Source organism: Cololabis saira, chromosome 10 (genome assembly GCF_033807715.1).
Source record: "Cololabis saira isolate AMF1-May2022 chromosome 10, fColSai1.1, whole genome shotgun sequence".
NCBI classification, from domain to species: Eukaryota; Metazoa; Chordata; class Actinopteri; order Beloniformes; family Belonidae; genus Cololabis; species Cololabis saira.
In genome coordinates, this window is record NC_084596.1 from 39736557 (window position 1) to 39760376 (window position 23820).

Below are 23820 nucleotides of genomic sequence, written 5' to 3' on the forward strand. Positions count from 1 at the left end.
TTGGTTTACTAATCGTTTCTCATTGTTGCTGAAAAGTGTCAGAATTACCAGCTGGAACTGTGTGAACGCAGCACAGAACCAAATTATTCATAAAAAAAGAAAAGGCCCTTTATAAAAATCTGCAAGATGTTGCAAAGACAGAAACGACCCGAGCTGCGTGCCGCCTTTCACCGTGATCCGTGTCATTATAAGCATGGGTGAAGAGGAATAAAGCAAGGAATCTCTTTATTATTCTGTAAATAAAAGTGAGTGGTAAATCTCCCACCATCTTCACATCCGGTTTCTGCTGCAGGATGGAGCTTTGACCTGCGGTGAACTGTACAAAAATAGGTTCTGTGCCATGATTCCATGATTGCAGTTTTTAATGCCGAGCCATAAAGATTATACACATCCGATTAAAGTTCCCATCCTGAGTCGTAGGGATTTCTCCAGATTTTTTCAAATCTTTTGTTGATATTATGTTTCTATAAATGATGACTTATTCAAATAGTTGAATACATCATTAGAAATAGTGGAAAATAGAATATTTTATAGAGACCCTGGTCACTCACGAGGTGGGAAGATCATGCCTTTTCAGCATCTGACGGTTAAGTTTTGTTTTGAACATTATAAGTCAAATAGAAATCTTTCTTGGATTTGGGGTTTAACCCTTCTAGATGTTCTGAGCGTGATCTTCAAGCCATTTCCTCCTTAGTTTCAGGGGCGTGTATCCTCGCTGGAGTTATCATCTGAAAAGGTTTTGGTTTCTGGTGAAGTACAACTGGTTCAGTGACGGCACATCTGTGAATGTGAAGCTCTGAAGTTCTGAAGCCCCAACATCTGTATGAGTATCTGATCACGGTTGAGTGAATAAAGGATTTAATAAGCTTATTGAAGTTTGGAAATAGCTCAATGAGAGTAGCTCAGAGGAGGCCGTATTTAAACTTGTAACTTAATCTGAGTTCAGCTCAAATAAGAGTCTCCTGAAGTTTTACATGTTGTAGTTCAGCTTTTATTCAATTGTATTGAGAAAACTGTAAACAGAAAGTAACTCCATCAGGTTGGTGGGTATTTACCCGTTTTTAATCCAATAATATTTTATTTGTAACAATAACGGCTACTGGAGTAGTAGAAAAGACATAAAAATGATAAAAACATCTCCCATCCAAATATAGCTGATATAAAAAAAGCATGTACAGGTTAAACAAGTTAAACAACAAACGTTTCTCCAACTTCCAACAAACAAAATTAAAATGCAATTCGGATTATATATTATCAATTTTATTTTTGACTCAAATAATGCAGTCACATTCTTAAAATGAAAAAACATTTCTGCAAATGCATTTAAATGTTCAAATTTTAGATTTAAAATTCAATATTGGGAACTATTTGCTGAGGCATGATTTGAAAATTAAATCTCAAACTTCTTTTTCCTTTTAATTTGAATTAAGTACCAGAATGAGCAGTGTTGAATACGGAAATTAAAATGCAAATTGGATTAAATATTATTAATTTGATTTATGGGTCAAATAATGCAACCACATTCTTAAAATGAAAAAGCATTTCCGCAAATGCATTTTAATTTGAATATAGTCCCTCATATGCTTCCATATGAGAGTAGCTCAGAGGAGGCCGTATTTAAACTTGTAACTTAATCTGAGTTCAGCTCAAATAAGAGTCTCCTGAAGTTTTACATGTTGTAGTTCAGCTTTTATTCAATTGTATTGAGAAAACTGTAAACAGAAAGTAATTCCATCAGGTTGGTGGGCATTTACCCGTTTTTTAATCCAATAATATTTTATTTGTAACAATAACGGCTACTGGAGTAGTAGAAAAGACATAAAAATGATACAAACATCTCCCATCCAAATATAGCTGATATAAAAAAAAAGCATGTACAGGTTAAACAAGTGAAACAACAAACGTTTCTCCAACTTCCACAAACAGCTTCCAGTGGTGATGGGAGTGGACGAATATCAATAAGACTAATAATGCAAAGCGTAAGGCCTGCACTGCTGGAGGTGGTGGAGAAGCTCCCTGAGGTGAGACAACACGTCCTGGAGGAGCCTCACAGCTTCTTAGGACAGTACTTCCTCTCAAACTCGGCCACCTTAAACTTCCGAAGGCAGCCTTTGTAGTTCATGAAGCGGATTTTCCCGAAAACGGGCCTCTCTGCCCAGCCCTGGTCGTGGATGCCGCAGATGGACCACATGCACCCTGTGGAGGAGAACCGGTGGGGAGAACGTGAAGGACGGGCGGCAGCCGCGTGGGGAGACACTGACTACGTTTACATGCAGTCAAAATTCAGGTTAAGGTCAATATTCCAGTTACTGAAACATTGGGAATAATCTGTTTCCATGCGTGAGCAAACAGGGTTATCCCTGTATACATGGTGATTCATCATTTGGGATATCTGGATCAAACCAGCGACGCACGGAGAACGTGATGACGCAATTCCCGTCATTTCCGCTTCTACTTCCTGTATCCAAATCCACAACAACAACAATAACAGCAGCACGGTGGATAATCAACAGCCCAGTAGAAGTCGCCTTTTTCAGCGTCTTCCAGCGGAGCTTGATCTTGTCTGGCGTCGCGCAAATGCTGTTTCGCGCAACTTTTCGCTCACCTTTTTGTAAATCTGGCTATCCCGGTACTTTCTACCGTCTACAAATGCCAAAATGTTCATATCCTTCATTACATTTATGAAGTGATTAGTCTCCTCCTGGTCTTGTGTTTCTCCGTGTTTATAAGAACTTCCTGGACTCAAAAGAACAAGATTCCTTGTGAAAAGAACATGCGCAGAAAACAAACTCCTGTTCCTTTTGATGGGGAAATCCCGTTAGGCCAGGGGTGTCAAATGTGCGGCTCGCGAGAAGTTTCCAACGCAAAAAACCGAAATGTTAATTTACTAAAAAGGAAGGCATAAATAATTGCCATGAATTGCAGCATATCGGATAATATATTTCTTCTACAAATCCATCGTTATTCCACAAAAAGAGCAGTTTGACATTTTTTTTAGTTTTCTAGAATGCATTTGCTGATTTTATTTCTTTGTAGACGGTCGTTTATTTTTATTAACCGACTACTATTATATATTTTCGCAGGAAAAATATCACAGCTAAAAAAAGATGATGGAAGATATGTATTCGGAGAATTTCAGTTTTGAATACAAGGATAGTGACAAAGTAAAACAGTTAAAAGAGAAGTGCTGACTTTTTCGGCACACTGGCGTAAAATATCCGCGCCAATTTTTAAAAATAAATACACTTAATTGTACTGGAAAAATCTCTAAATCACACAGAAACACTCTCGGATGTAATAAGAAAGATTTAGCTTTTAATTAAATGTCCTATAAAAAAGCGAAATATAAAAAAAAATACTTGTTTCTGTTTATCTTTGTAAAATTATATTAAAAGTATCTTACATAATTTGAAAAAAAAACGAGAAATTTCAAGAAAAGATCCTGAAGAAATATATTTTACATAATTAGAGTGTAAACAAAGTGCATATTTCCTTTAAAATTAACTAAACTGATATTGGATTAGATAACAATAGAAAAAAAAAAAGAATTAGAAAAAAAAGTTTTCGCACCGTTTTTGTTATTTTGAGCGTGCAAGCGAGAAAAGAATTGGTCAAATCTGGCCCGCCAAGCAAAATGAGTTTGACACTCGCCTAACGCGGTCATGTAAACGCGTTAGGCGTTTACATGACCAAATATCCGGGTTACAAAAGGAGTAACCCAGGGGTCATATTCAGGTTTTTAAAAACAGGAATATGAGCAAATCCCGGTTAATCAAAGGGGTTATTGGTGTTTACATGGCCGTGTAACCGGGTTATTGCTAATATTCCGGTTAGAAAAGGGTTATTGATGCATGTAAACGTAGTCACAGTTCAAAGGCGTGGAGCCCAGCTTACCCACGAAGCCGTTGGGGTCCTGGCCGTCCAGCTCGTAGCGGTCGTTCAGGTACAGAGCGATGGAGAGAGCCTCCTCTGGCGAGCGGGTCCACTCCAGAATCTTCTTGGCCCAGTACATCCTCAAGAAGCCGTGCATCTTCCCCTCCGTCACCATTTGATACTGAAGAGAAACAAACATACCGCGTTGGTCACTGAGAGCCTTCCAGATCCTCTCAATCAGTTAAACCAGTTTCCGCTGCACTGTTACGGCGTTGTACGCTGTAACGTGCTGCACCCAGGGCCGCCCCTCCCTAAACGCAGAACACGTGCTCTGCGTAGGGGCCTCATCTTCCAACGGGGGCCACGTTTTGCGCGAGGGGACGCATTTGCACAGTAGCGCATATGCGGAATGGATGCGCATATGCGCTACCGTGAAGCGGAGGAGAGAGGCAGGCACTTGCAGAGCTGCAGAAGGTGAGGAGATGTCCACATGTCGTCCAAAAGACATCACCAGTCAGGACAAAGAGCAAGAGAAAGAAAAAGGCAAAACACGAGGAAACTCGTGCTTCACTTGAAGATGGGGATGTTGTTGAAATAAAACTTTGTGGCACAAACACCTAAGATGCCACTTATTAGATAGAAATCCCTGTCTCCAGTCTCGGTCTAGACTGGAGACATTTCTTTTTCCAGCTTCCCTGATTAACATTTATTGAATGCCTTGTTAACGCCCTATACATTCACCTCTGCTGAAAAGGAGTGGTAAAATGACCAGTTAGGGGTAGGCATGGGACGATATGAAAATTTTATATCACGATATTAGTGGAGAAAAATATCACGATTACGATATTATCACGATATTAGCGTGTCGCTTATAAAATTCTTAAAATGCAAGGAAAAACACTAACCGTGGATCCACTGGTTCCTTCAGAACATTTATTCTCAAATCATTCTCAACACAGTGACACTTGAGGTAGAGAGAACAAATAGTGTACTGTAAATGTTATGTATTACAAAGTGTAAACTATAGTACCGGTACCGGTACTTATATTAACTTTCTTTTTTTGTAAGAAAATACTTCCCTGAGAGTCGAAAGAAATAAGTGACAAATAGAAATAAAGTGACAAAGTAGAGCCAAATGCACACTGATTGTATTACTCTCTGAAACTTTAACAGTGGCTGGCTGCCTGCTACTTAGTACGGCTCTCTGGAAAAATAATAAAATAAAGGCACTGCTCTGTAGTATACAAAACAAAAGCTGCATGGCCAACACAAAGATTGAGTGAAAATAAAGTGCCACAGTAGTCAAATGCACACGGATTGTACTACTCTCTGAAAAAATACTAAATAAATAATAATAATAATAAATAATATTAATAAAATACATGAAAAAAATAACACTGGCTTCTACCTGGCTGGTAGCCTTGTGTGACCAAAAATAAAAAATAAAAAAAATAAATAATTGGCGATAATTACAGTACCCCACGATAACGTTATCGCGGCCGTTTTTTATCGCGATATACGATAATATCGTATATCGCCCCATGCCTAGTTAGGGGTCGTATATAAGCTATAAACTTTAGCCATTGATGACTTTGCATCCAGAAAATGCAGACGTGTGCATCTGTAAAAGGCACACATGCATGTTTAGTTCTGCTTTCAGACCTGCTAGACCTGCTTTCAGTTTTTTGTGGGGGATTGAGGTGGAAGTTACTTTCTTTTGATGAGTAATTGATCGTATTTGTGACTCAGATTTGTTTATTTCAATTTGAATGTTTTCATTTAATATTTAATTATTTATTTCAGGTTAAAGTTTTTTATTTAATATTTAATTATTTATTTCAGGTTGATTTTTTTATTTTATGTGACTCATACAGCCAAACTACAGTATCTACACTTACAGTACAACTGTTACTATTAATAAAGTTGTCAAGTTAAATGGCCTGTGGTGATACGGTCATTTTGTACCTATGATACATTTGGGCTGGGGAGAGGTGCAGGGATGTGGGGCGGGGGTGGGGAGGGGCCTCCAAATAAAATTTGGCTTAGGGCCCCAACCTGCTCAGCCCTGGCTGTACCTGAGCACCGTTCCACAGCTTGTCATGCGTCTGGGCCTTCTCCAGCTGCTCCCGCGTGTACAGATACTCCCTCTTGTCTCCGGCATGATCCTGCAGCGTCTTCTGAGCCCACGCGTACGCCCCTAAACATCCACAGTCAGAGGAAAGGGAGGGAAACTCATGAGAAGGGCCGGCGGTTCCTCTGCCAGCCGCCGGTCACGGCTGAGGGAGGAGGGTTAGGACGACGCTCCCACTGACCTTCCACGCTGTCGTACTTCTCGTTGTAGAAGCAGAAGTTGTCCGTCAGCTCTCTGCGCACCACCAGCTCCTCGATGAAGGGGGGGACGGACTCACTGGCCTTCCCGTACCGCCGGACTTGCAGCGCCACACGCTGGGCCGACAGCTGGCCTGGTGGGACGAAGAGCACAAGTGGAGGAAAGAATCAGGACAGTCCTGTGGTCTGGAGCTGGACTCAATATACCACTGTTTGTGAGAAGAGAGCTTTAAAATGACATTATTGAACATGGATGACCTATGTTTGTATAACACACACTAGGCCTGTGTTGAAAAAAAATTGATTTTCCGATTCTAAATCGATTCTCATGTTCATTGCTAAAAATCGATTTGTATGTTTAAAGATCGATTTGTTGTTTCATTATTACATTTTAGCCCAGTGAACTTTAACCCAGTAGTCACGTCATTTAAAGGTATACACGAATCCGGCGACCGGTTTGTGTGCGCCGCCATCTTGCGGCGGCGCCATCGCTGCGGTGGCAGGTGTCAATCTGCCACCGCAGCGCTGTTATTGTAACCTGACGCTCTACAGCATCATTATAGCTGGATTGATGATGTTAGACAGTGGCCTTCCATAAATAATGAAGGTATCTTAAATTAATGCTGATGTTAATTTATAAATAATGATTTGTTTGAGCGATAAGCAGGAAAGAATAGAGGAATAGGGAGATAAGGGAGTGTATGATTAAACACTGTAATATAGCTCTCTCCACCTCCTCTCCTTACGAGGCACGTCTGCACAATTAAATATTACCTGTTTATGTTTTGTTTTATTTTAGGTATCCAAGAATATTTTATTGATCGCCTGGCGTCCGATGACGAAAAAAAACGCAATTACAGGTCTCTAATTGAAGGTGATGAAGCAGCTTGGCCCCCTGCAGGGGCAGGTTGCCCAGTCCTACCCCCTACAGGGCTTTGAACTGGACTCAAGAACTTTTGTTGTGACTCCAATTTCCTACCCCATGTGAAGGTCCCGACACCTCGGAAGTTGGTTCAAACAGATTTGAATCAAGAGAGCACCCCATGGGGTGATTTGGAGGTCTGTGTCAGTCATGCCAAATGTCTGATAATGACATTTGGCCCGATTCACATCCGACTGTAAATTACTTTTTGTCTCTCGTCCTGATTTGTGTATTCCTGAAACTTCTTGTATAAAAATCTGATTACAACGTCACTCGAGGTCAGCATTTCTACCAGACCTCTGGTCTGTGCAGACGTGCTCACCGCCGGCTCAATAAAACCTCATAAAAACCACAAAGCGGACTTCTGAACTGGTTTGATAAATTCCACAACAATTGGCAGAACTATCTCAGCTCCGGATGATACAGAATACATACATACATAACCCCAATCTGCAGATAAAACTAGTTTGTTGAGGAAAAAATATCAACTCTATTTGTAGCTGCAGAAGAAAAAAATAATCTCATGAGGAAAAGAAAAATATTGCTCACGCCATCGGAGCCTCAAAAAAAAGAAAAGAGAAGTAAGAGTAATAAAAAAGATGTAGGCTACTGTATGTTGTACTATTATACTAATTTATTGAAACACATGGCGAGTCAAACATTTACCAAAGCAGCTGCCAAACACTAAACAAGGTAGTAAGACGGTGGTTCTGCAGAACTGCGGCAGTAAATCCTCATCGGAGCTTCATTCTTTAGTAGTAATTTCATATGAACCCAAACCGTTAATAATCATTATTTTCTCCATATACCGCTCCCTGGCTTCCTTGTTTAAGGTATCCAGGTAAATTCCAGTTCCTTTCCAGCAGTTTAACATCTTTTTTTGCGTTCCGTCTGTTCACTTGGTGAAACGGAAAAGTAGTTTTGAAAGTCCCTCCCGTCTTCATTCACTATCAAAACAAATGCACGTGACGGGACAGGAGTGTTCCGATGATACAAATACATTAAGAGAGCCTGGCAGGGAGCGGAGTAATAGATCCATACGTATATATGTCTATGGGCTGGAGCGGAGGAGCGGAGCCGCCACCGCAGTAATGGCGGCCGCTCGACTTCCGGGTTTCGCCGGATTCGTCTATAGTCCCTGATGTTGGAGAGCTAGCAAGATTTGAAAGTGGCGCCTTCTCTAAGCCCCGCCCCCTCCTCTAAGCCCCGCCCTCTCCTCTAAGCCCCGCCCCCTCCTCCCCCTCCCGTCAGCGCTCCGTCCAAAGCCACGCCCCCACAAACTTTGGGGAACGCGCATTTGCAGGAGTCGAGTTTTCCAGGACATTTTGGACAGCACATTTTCAACAAAACTGCCCCATGTCTCATTCACCTGTAAGCGAGGCCGGTTTTAGGGGGGGGCAGGGGTGGGCTGTGTCCACCCAAACGTGCGTCCTGCCCACCCAATCAAAGTTATGGGGATCCTTTATTTTTTTTAAATAATTTTATTGTTTTATAAATATAAAAAAATATCACAGAATATCTGTACCGTTTCTGATTGGGTGGGCACTGCGCATCATTTTTAGACACAACAATGAACGCATACCACAAAAGTCCCAGCAAAATGAGCACAACAGAGAAGTTCAGAACAGCACACAGAGCCAGTGTTGGGTGTAACGAGATTACATTTGTCAGTAACGCAGTAATGTAACGCGTTACAGTTGTAATTTGGGTAATCCCGTTATAGTTACTCTAAGACAAGAACAAATACGTTACTTTAGTTACTTTAAGCTTTTCAACTACATGTAGAACGGGAGAACAGAAAAGAAAATCAAACTTGCCTTTCATGCGTCTTCACCATGCGCTGCAACACTTGTCTGACATGAGGCTGATTTATGGTTCCGCGTTAAATCGACGCAGTGCCTACGGCGTAGGGTATGTGGCGACACACACCGTACGGTGCGCGTCGCCGCATACCCTACGCCGTAAGTTCTGCGTTGGTGTAACGCAGAACCATAAATCAGCCTTTAACGTGATCTTACGGGATTTTACGGGATTTTACGGGATTTTACGGGACTTCTGGTGCTGATCTGGGCACTGCAGTAATAAAGTTCCAACTACAGGACTGTCTCAGAAAATTAGAATATTGTGATAAAGTTCTTTATTTTCTGTTATGCAATTAAAAAAAACTAAAATGTCATACATTCTGGATCCATTACAAATCAACTGAAATATTGCAAGCCTTTTATTATTTTAATATCGCCGATTATGGTTTACAGCTTAAGATTAAGATTCCCAGAATATTTTAATTTTTTGAGATAGGATATTTGAGTTTTCTTAAGATGTAAACCATGATCAGCAATATTAAAATAATAAAAGGCTTGCAATATTCCAGTTGATTTGTAATGAATCCAGAATGTATGGCATTTTTGTTTTTGTAATTGCATTACAGAAAATCACAATATTCTGATTTTCTGAGACAGTCCTGTACATGTTGTTCATTAGCAATCGAGTTATGGTGCAGCTCAGGTGATATTTCGGAGTAATCCAAAAGTAATGTAACTAGTAATGTAACTAGTTACTTTCAGCAACCAGTAACTAAGTAGTGTAAGGGATTACTTTTTTTAAAAGTAACTAGTAATATGTAATGGATTACTTTTTTTGAGTAACTACCCCAACACTGCACAGAGCACACACTGAAGGCTGATTTATGGTTCCGCGTTACACCAACGCAGAATGGGGGGCGTGCACTCGTCACGTCTCTCTGCTTCCAGCCCCCGTGTCCACTTCCCACGGGTCCTCTTCGGCTCAGAGTGTCCCAGTGGGCGGGACTTAAAATGAAGGCATCTGATTGGTTCTTTCCCCCCTGCCAATCCTCTGGTCCTCTGACCAATCCGTGCCACTCGGTGCGCAAAAAACAGATTGGTCAGAGTTTTTACAGGATTAAAGCTGTCAGAGAGGTCAGATTTTTTTCTTTCCTTTTTCTGAACACATTATTCACTGACTACTCTCAGGATGGAAGGACCATTTCACCCAGTATAACAATAAATGTTTTTGAATACGATTACAGACCATACCTTTAATTGACACAAGTGCTGTTGAGCTGTTGCAATTTCTTTCTTTTTTTGCACTTTAAATGAATATTGAAAGGCATATTTTACTTATTTATTTCATACAAATAATTTTTGGATTTTTTTTGTTTATGCCCAAAAAAGTAATGTTTTGTTGGACACAAGAATAACTGGTGCCATGCTTTTGCCTTTAAATATGTTTAAAACTATGAAAACATTAAAGTTTTCAGTTATCATTGCTTTATATACTTTCTTGGGGTTAAATTTGCATAAAATGCTAAATCAAATTCTCAAAAATTAAAAACCGAAATAGACTGAAAATGGAAAAAATAAAAACGGAATGTGTTAAAAAATAAAACTGATTTAATCTGTTTGCTGCCCTGGATCTGTTTGGTAATTCTGCCCCACGATGTTTCTGAAAGCAGTTCTATCAGCATTCTGGGAGCTGATTGGTCCTTACAGCATCATTAGCTGCAATACTTGCTGTTGAATCTCAATATAATAGTAGTATTAATATGTTGCATAACTGTGTGTGTGTGTGTGTGTGTGTGTGTGTGTGTGTGTGTCATAAGACAATTATTAATAACTGTACTACCTGAACTAGCAATCCCTTTGTGCAATAAAGTCTTGCGTGTTTCAGTCTGAACAAATGACTTTCATGTGAACGTTAAATCAGCATGTTAAAGCAACTGTCCAGTCTTGTTTCATCCAACTACGCAGAATCTCCAAAATCCGGTCCTTTCTGTCTCCCAAGAACCTGGAAATTGTCATTCATGCATTCATCACATCCCGTTTAGATTACTGTAACTCACTCTACTCCTGCCTAAGTAAACATAATCTCTCCAGACTTCAGCTTATCCAAAATTCTGCTGCCAGACTCCTCACAAATTCAAATAAAAGAGTACACATAACCCCGATTTTAGATTCATTACACTGGCTACCTGTGCGTTTTAGAATTGATTTTAAGATTTTAATGATCACGTTTAAGGCCCGGATGGGACTGGCCCCTGAGTACATCAAAGACTACTTAGTCCCATACGAGCCAAGGTGTAGGCTGAGATCCTCCGGCGGGTCCCTATTAAAGATTCCAAGATCTCGACTAAAAACTAAGGGCGACCGGGCCTTTGCTATCAGGGCCCCGTCGCTCTGGAATGACCTGCCGGAGGAGATCAGGCGAGTCACATTTCTGTCCATTTTTAAATCTCTTTTAAAAACACACTTTTTTAAATGTGCTTTTACTTAACATCTAATAATGTACTCTATAATATCCAATGTTAGTATTTTCTAATGTTTTATTATATTTCTATGTTCTTATGTTTTTATATTTTTGTCATTTTATTGGATTCTGCCTTTTAATTCTGCTCTTGTAAAAGCACCTTGTAACTGTGTTAGGAAAGGTGCTATACAAATAAAGCTTATTATTATTATTATTATTATTATTAAATGTAAATGTAGACTTTCATGAAAATCCTAGAGTTCATCTGGTTTCATCTATAAATGCTACATTAAGTCTGCTCATGTGAAATGTATAAGAATGATAAACTATAAAGTAATTAATCTGTCTGAAATGAAACTTAAATTACATTTATTATTATTTCTGAATACGAGTTAAGGTAAAAAGTTGTTTACTTCTAAACTGACGTCTGTTATAAAAGGGTTAAATCCAGAGTTGGTTCTCTTCCTGTATCTGATACTGATGAACCTCCCTCTTCTTCCTGCTCTCAAACCAGCAGATTCAGTCTGATCACGTGTTTCCTGGTTCTCGGGCAAGTTTCATGTTTGAGGAAGTGAAACTGTCTCAGTCTCAGTTATCGAGAGGAGAAATGGCGCAGAAAGGAGTTCAGCTGGACCAGGAAACCTTTTCTTGTTCGATCTGTTTGGAGATTTTAAAGGATCCGGTGACTATTCCCTGTGGACACAGTTACTGTATGAAGTGTATTAAAAACTACTGGGATGAAGGAGAGAAGAAACTCCCCAGCTGTCCTCAGTGTAGAGAAACATTTATCCCGAAGCCTGTGCTGGTGAAAAACACCATGTTAGCAGCTTTAGTGGAGCAGCTGAAGAAGACTGGACTCCAAGCTGCTCCTGCTGATCACTGCTATGCTGGACCTGAAGATGTGGCCTGTGATTTCTGCTCTGGAAGAAAACAGAAAGCCGTCAAGTCCTGTTTGGTCTGTCTGGCCTCCTACTGCCAGAATCACCTTCAACCTCATCATGATGTGGCTCCATTAAAGAAACACAAGCTGGTGGATCCCTCCAAGAACCTGCAGGACAACATCTGCCCCCGTCATGACGAGGTGATGAAGATGTTCTGTCGTACTGATCAGAAGTGTATCTGTTATCTCTGCTCTCTGGATGAACATAAAGGCCACGACACAGTCTCAGCTGCAGCAGAAAGGACTGAGAGGCAGAGAGAGATGGAGGTGAGTCGACAACAAATCCAGCTGGAGATCCAGGACAGAGAGAAAGATGTGAAGCTGCTTCAGCAGGAGGTGGAGGCCATCAATCAGTCTGCTGATAAAACAGTGGAGGACAGTGAGGAGATCTTCACTGAGCTGATCTCTCTCCTCCAGAAAAGAAGCTCTGATGTGAAGCAGCAGATCAGATCCCAGCAGGAAACTGAAGTGAGGAGAGTCAGAGAGCTGGAGGAGAAGCTGCAGCAGGAGATCAGTGACCTGAAGAGGAGAGACGCTGAGATGAAGCAGCTCTCAGACACCGAGGACCACAACCAGTTTCTCCACAACTACCCCTCACTGTCACCACTCAGTGAGTCCACACACTCCTCCAGCATCAGCATCCGTCCTCTCAGGTACTTTCAGGATGTGACAGCAGCTGTGTCAGAGGTCAGAGGTCAACTACAGGACATCCTGAGAGACACGTGGACAAACGTCTCACTGGCCGTCACTGAGGTGGATGTTTTACTGTCACAACCAGAAGCAGAACCAGAACCAACGAGCAGAGCTGGATTCTTGAAATATTCATGTGAAATCAGTCTGGATCCAAACACAGTACACACACAGCTGTTACTGTCAGAGGAGAACAGAAAGGTGACTTTTATGAACCAACATCAGTCTTATTTTAGTCATACAGACAGATTCACTGAATATTCTAACGTACTGAGTAGAGAGAGTCTGACTGGACGTCATTACTGGGAGGTGGAGAAGAAAGCAGATGGAGTTGGTGTAGCAGTTTCATACAAGAATATCATCAGATCAGGGGGGGGATGTAGATTTGGATATAATGACAAATCTTGGTCACTATATTGTTTCTCAGACAGTTATGTATTTTGGTACAACAACATCAGTACCCTCATCTCAGGTCCTCAGAGCTCCAGAATAGGAGTTTACCTGGATCACAGAGCAGGTGTTCTGTCCTTCTACAGCGTCTCTGGAACCATGACCCTCCTCCACAGAGTCCAGACCTCCTTCACTCAGCCGCTACACGCTGGAGTTTATGTTGGTTTAACTGTTGGAAACTCAGCTGAGTTCTGTAAACTGAAATAGACTTGTTTCCTTTTCATGTTTTCATCTCAGTTTTTATTGACTTTCTTTTCTTCTCAGAGATGAACGTCTCAAACTCTGACTGGTTTTGTTTTTGTTTTAGTTTTTGTTCTATAAGTTGATGTTTTGTTGTTACTTCCTCTTTTGGAGGTGGAAGTTGTTCTTTTGTAGTTCCATCTGGGAAATATTCATATTATTAACGTCTTCTATTTCAGTATAAAAACATGGAAATAAATACTCAATAGTTTACCTGTCTGACATGTGTCTTATTATTATTATAAAGTCTTAAATATGTGGATCCAGACTTCAGCAGATATTCAAATGTAAACTCGTCCCAACTGGAGCCTGGTGTTGGTTTCCGGTGTTTTAGGGTGCTTTCACACCTGTCCCGTTTGGAGCAGTTGCAGGACTTTTCCCTCCTCTCCTGCTCCCAGGGTTGCAGGGAACTCTTATTTTAGCATGAAGAGCTACCAGCTACGGGCCGGCCTCCTCCGTGATTGTGACTGAAGAAGCGTCTGTCTGCAGCGCTGCAACGAGTGACCCGTGAATGTTCTCAGCCCCAGATGAGCTGAACGAGGGACCCTTGTATATTAATACTAGTATTATATTGAGATTCAACAGCAAGTATTGGCAGCTAATGATGCTGTGAGGACCAATCACCTCCCAGAATGCTGATATAACTGCTTTCAGAAACATCGTGTGGGGCAGAATTACCAAACAGATCCAGGGCTGCAAACAACGAAATGAAATTTCGGTTTTTAATTTTTGAGAATTTGTTTTCTTTTTTGCATTTTATGCAAACGTAACCCCAAGACAGTATATAAAGTACTGAAATATAGACAATTTATGCAACTATACAGGACTGTCTCAGAATTTAAATCTATTTTCTGTAATGCAATTAAAAAAACAAAAATGTCATACATTCTGGATTCATTACAAATCAACTGAAATATTGCAAGCCTTTTATTATTTTAATATTGCTGATTATGGTTTAAGATTAAGATTCCCAGAATATTCAAATTTTTTGAGATAGGATATTTGAGTTTTCTTAAGCTGTAAGCCATGATCAGCAATATTAAAATAATAAAAGGCTTGCAATATTTCAGTTGATTTGTAATGAATCCAGAATGTATGACATTTTTGTTTTTGTAATTGCATTACAGAAAATCACAATATTCAAATTTTCTGAGACAGTCCTGTAACTGAAAACTTTAATGTTTTCATACCTTTAAACATATTTAGGCATATTAAGGCAAAAACATGGTAGTAGTTATTCTTGTGTCCAACAAAACAGTCCTTTTTTTTGGGCATAAATACCAAAAAAAAAAAAAAAAAAAAAAAAAAAAAAAAAAAAATCGATCTTTAGACATACGAATTGATTTTTAGGAATTAATATGAAAATCGGTTTAGAATCGATTTTTTCAACACAGGCCTAGACACTTTACCGTCTCCGTACCGACCAGCATGATCCCGGCGAGCAGCTCGATGCTGCTTTTCAGGGTGAAAGTGGGAGCAGTGGAAAGCAAGCGTACTGACCGAAGCGTAGCCACGGCGACAGCTGGCTGAGGGCGGCCACGTTGGGGTCGTTGCGCTGGGAGCCGAACAGCTTCAGGCGGACGTCGATGAAGGACTCCAGCATGGCCGCGCCCCCCGCGGGCCCGGGCTCCGCCCACTGCGGCTCCGCCACCGTCCGGTCCACCTGCAGGGAGGCCAGGGTCCCGGCCCAGTCCACGGGCTGGGGGGGCAGAGAGGTCAGAGGTCAGAGGTCACAGTCATACCTAGGTCATACCTAGAATTAGGGCTGGGCGATATATCGAGATTTTAATATATATCGATATATTTTCAAACGCGATATGGTACAAGACAATATCGTTTATATCAATTATTAAATTTTTTTTTTTTTTTTATGATTTTGATATAACTTATTTTGTGACAAATTGACTTGAATGTTTTATTTGAGATTTGCACAAATGTTTTGTTATTTGCACAACTGTCAACCTCAGTGGAATGGTCTGCCTGTTACTGTCTACATTGTATTAATTGCAAAGTGTATTTGAATTTAATTGTTATGCACGAAAGGGATATTAGTTTTATTTTATTCAAGAAGCATTTTTATTCTATATATGCAGGCAGTTTATTTTTATTTCATTTGTTTTACACATTTTGATATTGTGCAGACCTCTGTTAATAAAAGGAACCTGTGTGACATTTGGCACGAGGCTTTGTATTAAAACTGACTGTTTTTTTAAGGGTTTGCCTCAGAAAAAAATGAAGCTAACAGAGATGCTATGCTATAATGCTTTGGGGGAAACCCCAATTATGTCACAGAAAAAATATCGATATATATATAGTATCGCCATTCAGCTAGAAAATATCGAGATATGACTTTTGGTCCATCTCGCCCAGCCATACCTAGAAGAATCCACACTAGATCTGCTCATGGTGCTTTCAGTCACTACGGTCCCACTCTCTGGAATTCCTTGCCACAGGAACTAAGGTCTGCTCTAACAGTGCCCACTTTCAAAAGCAGACAAAAAACTTTTTTGCGCCTTTTTGCACAGGCGTTTGAGTAAACTCATGGTTGGCAGGGTGATCACACTTTTGTTAAAAATTTAATTATGGTTGTTATTATTGTTTTTTCTCTTGTCATACTTGTTATCTATTTCTGTTATTGTAAACTTGTAATTTTGTTTGTTTATGTATTTTGAGCACATTGAGTCCATGTTCATAATGTGAAATGTGCTTTATAAATAAATTTGGCTTGACTTGACTTGACAGTGGCGTCAAAACGGGTTAAAAACAGTTACATAACAGCCGATCAGGGACAAAACTGCAGCAAAAACACGAAACCCGCAGCTTCAAAACGGCCGAGGGAGGAGACAGGAGAGGGAGAAGCATCTTAAACTTTTTAGAAATACATCTCTCCTCACTCGCAGCCCCCCGGGGACGTCAGGGACTCCTTTGTTGAGATGAGAGACTCAGCCCGCTTCAGTTTTGTTCATCAATAATTAATGTGAGGAGAAGACAGGCGACGCGTTTGCTTGCATCAGCTCGCAGCTCGCAGCTTCACCTCTCTGTGAACTTTGGAAACGCCGCGGCAGCAAGACGCGGATGAAAGACGACAAATTACCACCGTGTTGTGCTAAACCACAAATATCAGTTGGAGACGACGTCAGAGACGACGTTTGCCCCGCTTACTTTGGCGGTTCCCGCGGCGGCGTGCGGGTGCTCCTCTACGGCAGGGAAGTCGGTGAGGAACTCCGGCAGCAGCTTGGTGATCTTTCCTCTGATGGTCCGGGCCCCGTACTCCAGCTTGGGCGACGCCACCCAGCACGGCACCACGTTGTGAGCATCCACCTGGGAGCAAACCAGACAGTGAGCCAGGCCCGGCCCAGGCTAAATGTGATTTATCTATCTCTATTACTGCCAATAATACTGATTATTGATCATTCACACACCCACTATAAACTTATTTCATGTTCTTCCCTGTCATTACAAATACACTTGTAAACTAGATGGAAGAACTTTTTGTTGTAGTTAGATTGTAATCCACACTGATTTAGACCATGGAAGCAGAACGACAGATTAACAAACTTGCAGAAAATGTTTCAATGAATATTGATCAAAGTCAGCAACTGCCCCTACTGGCCACACAGAGAAGCAACAGATAAAAAGGTCAAAGGTCACAGTTGCAGCAGAGTTGTTTCATCATCCTATTGTCAGCCTGGCAGGTTTTTACCATCTATGGTTTTTAATCTGAAATGGAACAAATTCAGCTAAAAGAGCGGCCTGGGGTTGATTTACACTTAATATTTAAAGTGATATAGTACTAAGTGTGATACTGAGTGTCATCGAAAGTGTAGGCCTACTAAAAGAAACAAAATAATCAAATAGATCATTTATAAACCATTTACTGTAAACACATTATTTATTTTATTTTTGGTTTTAAATAAACTGCAACAGCAATGTGCAACAACAAAGTACTACAAAAACTAGAACTATAATTAAAATAACTCAACCTAGATAAACAGTACCTCGTCAATATGTGTATTGATGTAGAAATAATTGTATTTATTTATTTACTCTTGCGTGCCCCCTAGTGGTCACGGGGCCCTAAGCAGCAACTTAGTTCACTTATGCCTTGGACGGCCCTGCGGTGAGGCTACCGTGGAATAAAGAGCTCACACGTAAAACACTCACGTAAATATAACACACAAGCAGCTGAAAGTCCTTTCAAAGAAAACTCAAGACTCATCTTTTTAATTGATTAAACTGATTAAACTATATTTTACAGTTTTATTGTCATTTGATTTATCGATATATACATACAGTGGGGCAAAAAAGTATTTAGTCAGCCACCAATTGTGAAAGTTCTCCCACTTAAAAAGATGAGAGAGGCCTGTAATTTTCATCATAGGTAACTTCAACTATGAGAGACAGAATGGGGGGAAAGAATCCAGGAAATCACATTGTAGGATTTTTACTGAATCAATTGGTAAATTCCTGGGTTGAATTAGTATTTGGTCACCTAAAAACAAGCAAGATTTCTGGTTTTCACAGACCTCTGTCCTCCACTCATTACCTGTATTAATGGCACCTGTTTTAACTGGTTATCAGTATAAAAGACACCTAAGAAACATCCCTGCTCTAGAGGAGATCTGCAGGGAGGAACGGGCCAAAATAGCAGCAACAGTGTGTGAAAACCTTGTAAAGACTTACAGAAAACCTTTGACATCTGTCATTGCCAACAAAGGGTATATAACAAGTATTGAGATGAACCTTAGTTATTGACCAAATACTTATTTTCCACTATAATTTGTAAATACATTCTTTAAAAATCAGACTCTGACTTTCTGGATTTTTTTTTTCGTTTTGTCTCTCATAGTTGAGATATACCTGTGATGAAAATTACAGGCCTCTCTCATCCTTTTAAGTTGGAGAACTTGCACTATTGGTGTCTGACTAAATACTTTTTTGCCCCACTGTATGTGTGTATAAATGTACATGTTGTTTTAACTCTGCCCACATTTTCTACGTTTAGTAAGTAATTCGTCCACTTGATTATTATTATATCCCAGTTTTAAAATTCACCTGCTATTTATTTAATTATCCACAGATCTTATTTAGATGTATTTTAGTTGTCTTTCTTCAGTGTTTTCTCCAAAAGACTGAAGATAGTTTTTGCTCCATCTTTTCCATATTACTGGTGCGTTTCTACGTGTGTGATGTGTTATGTGATGATGTGGTGCAGGGCCGCCGCAAGGGGTGTGCGAACCGTGCGACCGCACGGGGCCTCGCGCTATGGGCCGTTTTTTTTTTTTTTTTTTTCAAAAAGAAAAATTTTTCAATTTTTTTTTTTTTCGTTTTTTTTTTTCGTTTTTTCCCTTATAAATATCAACAGTCACGTTCCATTACAGACCTAAATGTGTACTAGTCTGTGCATATCAATAAATATATGTGCAATGATGCGCGTGTCTGTTGTTCAATACAACTGATCAGACCAAGCGCAGACACAAGCTGCTCTGATCCAGACGGTGGAGTTGGAACAAACTGTCACACAATGTCGAGAGAACGAGACAGATTCAGGAAATTTCCATCAGGGGATGAAAAAAGAAAAAAACTAAAGAAAATGGAAGAGTTTAATGTCTCTCTGAAAGGCACGTTTGATAAATTTGTTACAAAAATCACCGACCCGACCGGGTCTCAAGCAGGCGTGGGGCCCCACGTCGAGGCAAGAGATGATGATGAGGCAGGGGAAGATATCCAGTATTTTGCTAATTGGAGAGTTAAAATTGCGCATATAGACACCCGATCCGACCCGAAAAACCCCAAAATTTTGCGCGCGCTCGCGACGCTCACGTGCGAGGGCCCCCCCAGCCATTTCGCACAGGGCCTCGCAAGTCTCCAAGGCGGCTCTGATGTGGTGAACGAGGCTGGTTTGAGCTGGTTTCTTATTCAGCTCTGTAAAAGCACCCTGTTGCATAAAAAGTGCTTTATGAATAAAGTTTGCTTGAAAATGAGAGAATGCTGTGGTGATTAAATATCTCCGGGGAGGAGAATGTGGAAGAACAACCTCCCGGTGACTGAGAGGCGTCTGCAGCGTCCCACCTGTAGGAGGGGCACGTCCTCTGGGAGCTTCTTCTTGACGTCCTCCAGCCACTGCAGCGGCTCCCTGAGGGGGGAGAAGTCGGTCACCACCGCCCCGAAGCCGTGCTCCGACACGAAGCCGGGGAGGACTCCTCCCGCAGCCCCGTGCAGAAGGTGGAACTGGATGTTCAGGCGTTTGCATTCCTGCGTGGTGGAGAAGTCCATAATATTACCATCGCTGGTATTTCATTATTGTAATATGCATTTTTTGCTCAAGTCACTTTAAACTCAAGTCACTTTAGATACAATTCATACTGCTTTTAAATGCTGCTAAATCTATTTTGCTACTATGTATGTTTTATGTTTGTTCCCTTGTTTGATTGTGTTGTTTGACTGAATTGTTTTTATGTTTTCTGTGGGGACTGCGGGTGGAAACTAACATTTCTGCTAAAACCCGGTGTATTTACACTGCTTAATGTAGTGTTCATTAGTATGCATTGTCCCGTCTAAATAAACTTTGATTTGATTTGAAGGGCGGGGTCAATGACATGCAGTCTGCTTGTCTGCCTCCTGAATGACAGAACCCCCCCCCCCCCCCTCCTCACACAAGAGCACGAGGAAACACGTTACAAGAGTTACTCCAATAAAAGCTACTTCCTGCTGAACTTTCCGCCTGCTCTGGATCGTCACACTCACAGGGAACATGGATGGAATGTGAAACACGTTCACTAAGTCTAACGTGGATGGAGGGTGTTCTTTATCCCCCCGGCACCAACTAAAACGGGATGCAGGTTCATTTAAAACTAGACTGAACTGATGTGCACTTTGACACGTTCTTCTGTCTGTAACACTGACAAAACAAAAATGACATTCACATGTTCTGATGACGTTTTATGTTCTGAGATACTGGGTGGCCAAATATTCTAAATCAATATCAATAAGTATCAATACCTTATCAATAAGTACACCTGGTGCAACGGCTTCTTGTACAGCCGTATTATACAGAATCATTTAAACCCACACCAGTCGTTTATCATCTATGAAACAGTTTTCACTTCATTTATTCTTTAAGATGAAATACGGAAGGTATAAACACTGTTCTTCTAGGTTTTGGACATTTGGGGCTATTTTGTCCTCACCTTTTCATGGAAAGGGGGCTACTTACATCTCATATCTGGTGTATATGTGTATACATATATACATACACACATATTATCTATCTATATACATATATATATATATATATATATATATATACATACACACATATTTTTTATATATATATATATATATATATATATATATATATATATACATATACACATACACACACGCACACATACAGATACTTTTTTCTCTCTGCTGGCCCATGTTATGATAGATGAGGTTAAAAAAAGTCCTTTACAAAAACATCTCACTGCATCCACTGATAAAACTATAAAACTGCCGCCATGGAAATTCAAAGAAATAAGACAATATTTTCAGAAACAAAGAACACCATTTGAAAGTTCAAACAGAATTTCGTAAAACTAAAATAATCGCTTCAGATTGATCAGACTGTTAGGAATCAGACCATCTTATTTACGTTTCTACAAAAATGACAAAAGAACAGGAAGTGAGGCAAACCATCCTAATTTAAAGCTGTCAATCATTTGCACTTAGGAATTAAAAAAATAAAATCCCCAAATGATTGCTAATCTAAAACTACTACATCAGGATGATTCTAACATAAATACAGAGAACATGAAAGAGCATGCAGGGTGAGGTTTAGAGCCTCTCAGCCAGTGCTGCCTGGTTAGTCACTAATGGGAGTAAATGTGAAATACCGAGTTAATGTTCAAGTTCGTACCTTTGCAACTTGTTTCAGACCTTTCAGCAGAAAGGCGTAATGTCTCAGCGTGGACAGCTCGGATTCGGGGACAACCAAGCAGTAACACACGTGCAAGGGGAGGCTCTCCTTCGCAGCCAGCTGCTGGGCTCGGATCAGAGCCCAGTTATCTACGAGAAACACACGAGCCGTCAGCAAAGGACGGGGAGAAAACACAAGCCAGGAACGTTTGTTGAAAGGGAAACACAGTTATCACGGGGAACAACTAAGAGAAAAAATGACTTTTACTTGGAAGGATGTGTGTGTTCCTGAAGAGACTGCTTACTCAAAACCAATCACACCCATAATAAAGAGGAAACTGTCAAGCTTGTTTCCCTCTCCCTCCCGTACCTGCATTTGCTCTGGGATGGGCGTCACACCCATTTAATAGCGCCATGTGACTGGACGGCTCAGCCGAATACACATTTTCAGAGTTATGTAGCTCGAAAAAGGGAAGAGGTTGACTAGAAAACCCCGTTAGAGACCCCGACACATGCTTTCAAACACATTTCCTCTGGTTATCCAGGTACTTACCTTGCACTCGTTGGTCTCTCAACATCCAGTAAAGCACGCCCTCCGAGTCCTTCCTGATCTTCTCACAGTCGGTTATGAAACGTTGACGCTTCTTGTTGAATTTCATGTCCTTGTTCTCGGTCCTCTGCTGATGGATGAGGCTTTGCAGCCAACCTGCAGCTTTCTTCTCCTTGTTAACCTCCTTCCCCTCCTTCACCAACTTAACCTGCTTCAGCTCCTTCACCAGCTTCAATTGCTTCACCTGCTTCACCTCCTTCTTCAGCGTAATCTTCTCCACCTGCTTCACCTCCTTCTTCAGCGTAATCTTCTCCACCTGCTTCACCTCCTTCCCCAGTTTCACCTCCTTCTTCAGCGTCACCTGCTCCACCTTCTTCACCTCCTTCTTCAGCGTAATCTTCTCCACCTTCTTCTCCTCCTTCCCCAGCTTCAGCTCCTTCTTCAGCTCCATCCTCTCCTCCCCCAGCTTGGGCTGCTTGGCGCTGGGCTCCTTGCCCTCTGCAGCAGATGTTGCTTTCCGTTTCTTGTCTGACATGGCAGGTTCAGGGGCGGCTGGTCTGAGCTTGAAGAGGAGGGTCGGTCTGGGCCGATGAAGAAAGCAAACTCCCAGCAACAGCTTTGATGCAGAAGAAATGGACGAGCTGCAGCCAACCAACAAAAACAAACTATTACATCATCATCATTATCATCATTTATTTAACTCACCACGATCACATGGTATGGAGCACAAGTATACAAACAATTGTACATTTATAGCAAGTGGCGGGCTGTACATGTTCAATTAAAATACTCAATTTGGCAAAATGAATATCATTTGAACAGAGGAAGGACATTCTTCAAAAAGGCGCCTAATTTATAAATAACATTTAACGTATTAGATTGTAGTAACAAAATCAATTTAAACATAGACGGTCGGTTTGTATAATACTTTGGTAAATATTTTTGTCTGAGATTCATTATATTTACATTCAAACTAAATATGAAACTCATCTCCAATACGGTTGACATTACAGAGTTACAGAATCTCTGACTTCTATCCAGACCTTTATAATAATAATAATAATAATAATAATAATAATAATAATAATAATAACCTTTATACCTTCCAGTGTCTTTGGGGATTCTGATGTTATTCATCCTAAAATTACAAATGGCCTGTCTATACTTTTGATTTTGACACAATAAGTACTGTTCTAGCTTAAACTCTTGCTTAATCTCTACATAAATATCACATGATGTCATCCTATAGAGTTCACGTTGCCATTTCTGCAGAAATTGAGGTTTCAACCAGTCAATGTTATTACATGTTTGAGAGCCAGAGGGAAGATAATTTTGAACAAGCACTGACAACACAACTACACAACTGGGAAAACGCAGTTCAAACAAAAATGTGACTACATAGAGGAGAAAAAAAGTGAAAGAACAGAAACAACCAACATGATGTGAATACATACCTCTTCCACAACCCGATCAACATGCAAGATGCGAAGCTTCAAGTGAAGCTGCTGTGACTGCAGCTCGAAACGAAGAAATAAATAGGATTTAGGAGAACAATGACCAGCGAGAGGGGAGCTGCTGTTGTAGAGGAAGCGTAGTTCACACACGACACCAACCCGTCTTTACACAACCAGTTACATGAGCACGCTAGTAGACGTTTTGTAACGC

General features: G+C 40.7%; 2 protein-coding genes across 7 annotated transcripts; one reads left to right on the forward strand and one right to left on the reverse strand.

Moving 5' to 3' along the window:
* Positions 1–1364: 1364 nt before the first annotated feature.
* Positions 1365–23801, reverse strand: cpdp (CPD photolyase). Of its 5 annotated transcripts, none has more exons than XM_061732890.1 (12): positions 23610–23801; positions 22616–22796; positions 22562–22576; positions 22159–22525; positions 21607–21755; positions 19779–19961; positions 16869–17027; positions 15207–15405; positions 6186–6335; positions 5949–6070; positions 3895–4054; positions 1365–2196 (listed from the first exon to the last, which is right to left on the reverse strand). In XM_061732890.1, the coding sequence occupies exons 1-12, from the start codon at positions 23630–23632 to the stop codon at positions 2048–2050; spliced, it is 1857 nt and encodes a 618-aa protein (XP_061588874.1). In that variant the 5' UTR covers positions 23633–23801; the 3' UTR covers positions 1365–2047. The 5 variants fall into 5 exon arrangements, with proteins under 5 accessions (XP_061588874.1, XP_061588873.1, XP_061588872.1 ...); XM_061732889.1 differs by having other exon boundaries at positions 22159–22399; positions 22436–22525; positions 22562–22796; XM_061732888.1 differs by having other exon boundaries at positions 22159–22444; positions 22499–22796.
* Positions 11927–13749, forward strand: LOC133453046 (tripartite motif-containing protein 16-like). 2 transcript variants are annotated; one of them, XM_061732892.1, is made up of 2 exons: positions 11927–13048; positions 13127–13749. In XM_061732892.1, exons 1-2 carry the CDS (start codon positions 11946–11948, stop codon positions 13671–13673), a joined length of 1650 nt encoding a protein of 549 aa, XP_061588876.1. In that variant the 5' UTR covers positions 11927–11945; the 3' UTR covers positions 13674–13749. The 2 variants fall into 2 exon arrangements, with proteins under 2 accessions (XP_061588876.1, XP_061588875.1); XM_061732891.1 differs by having other exon boundaries at positions 11927–13749.
* Positions 23802–23820: the final 19 nt, after the last annotated feature.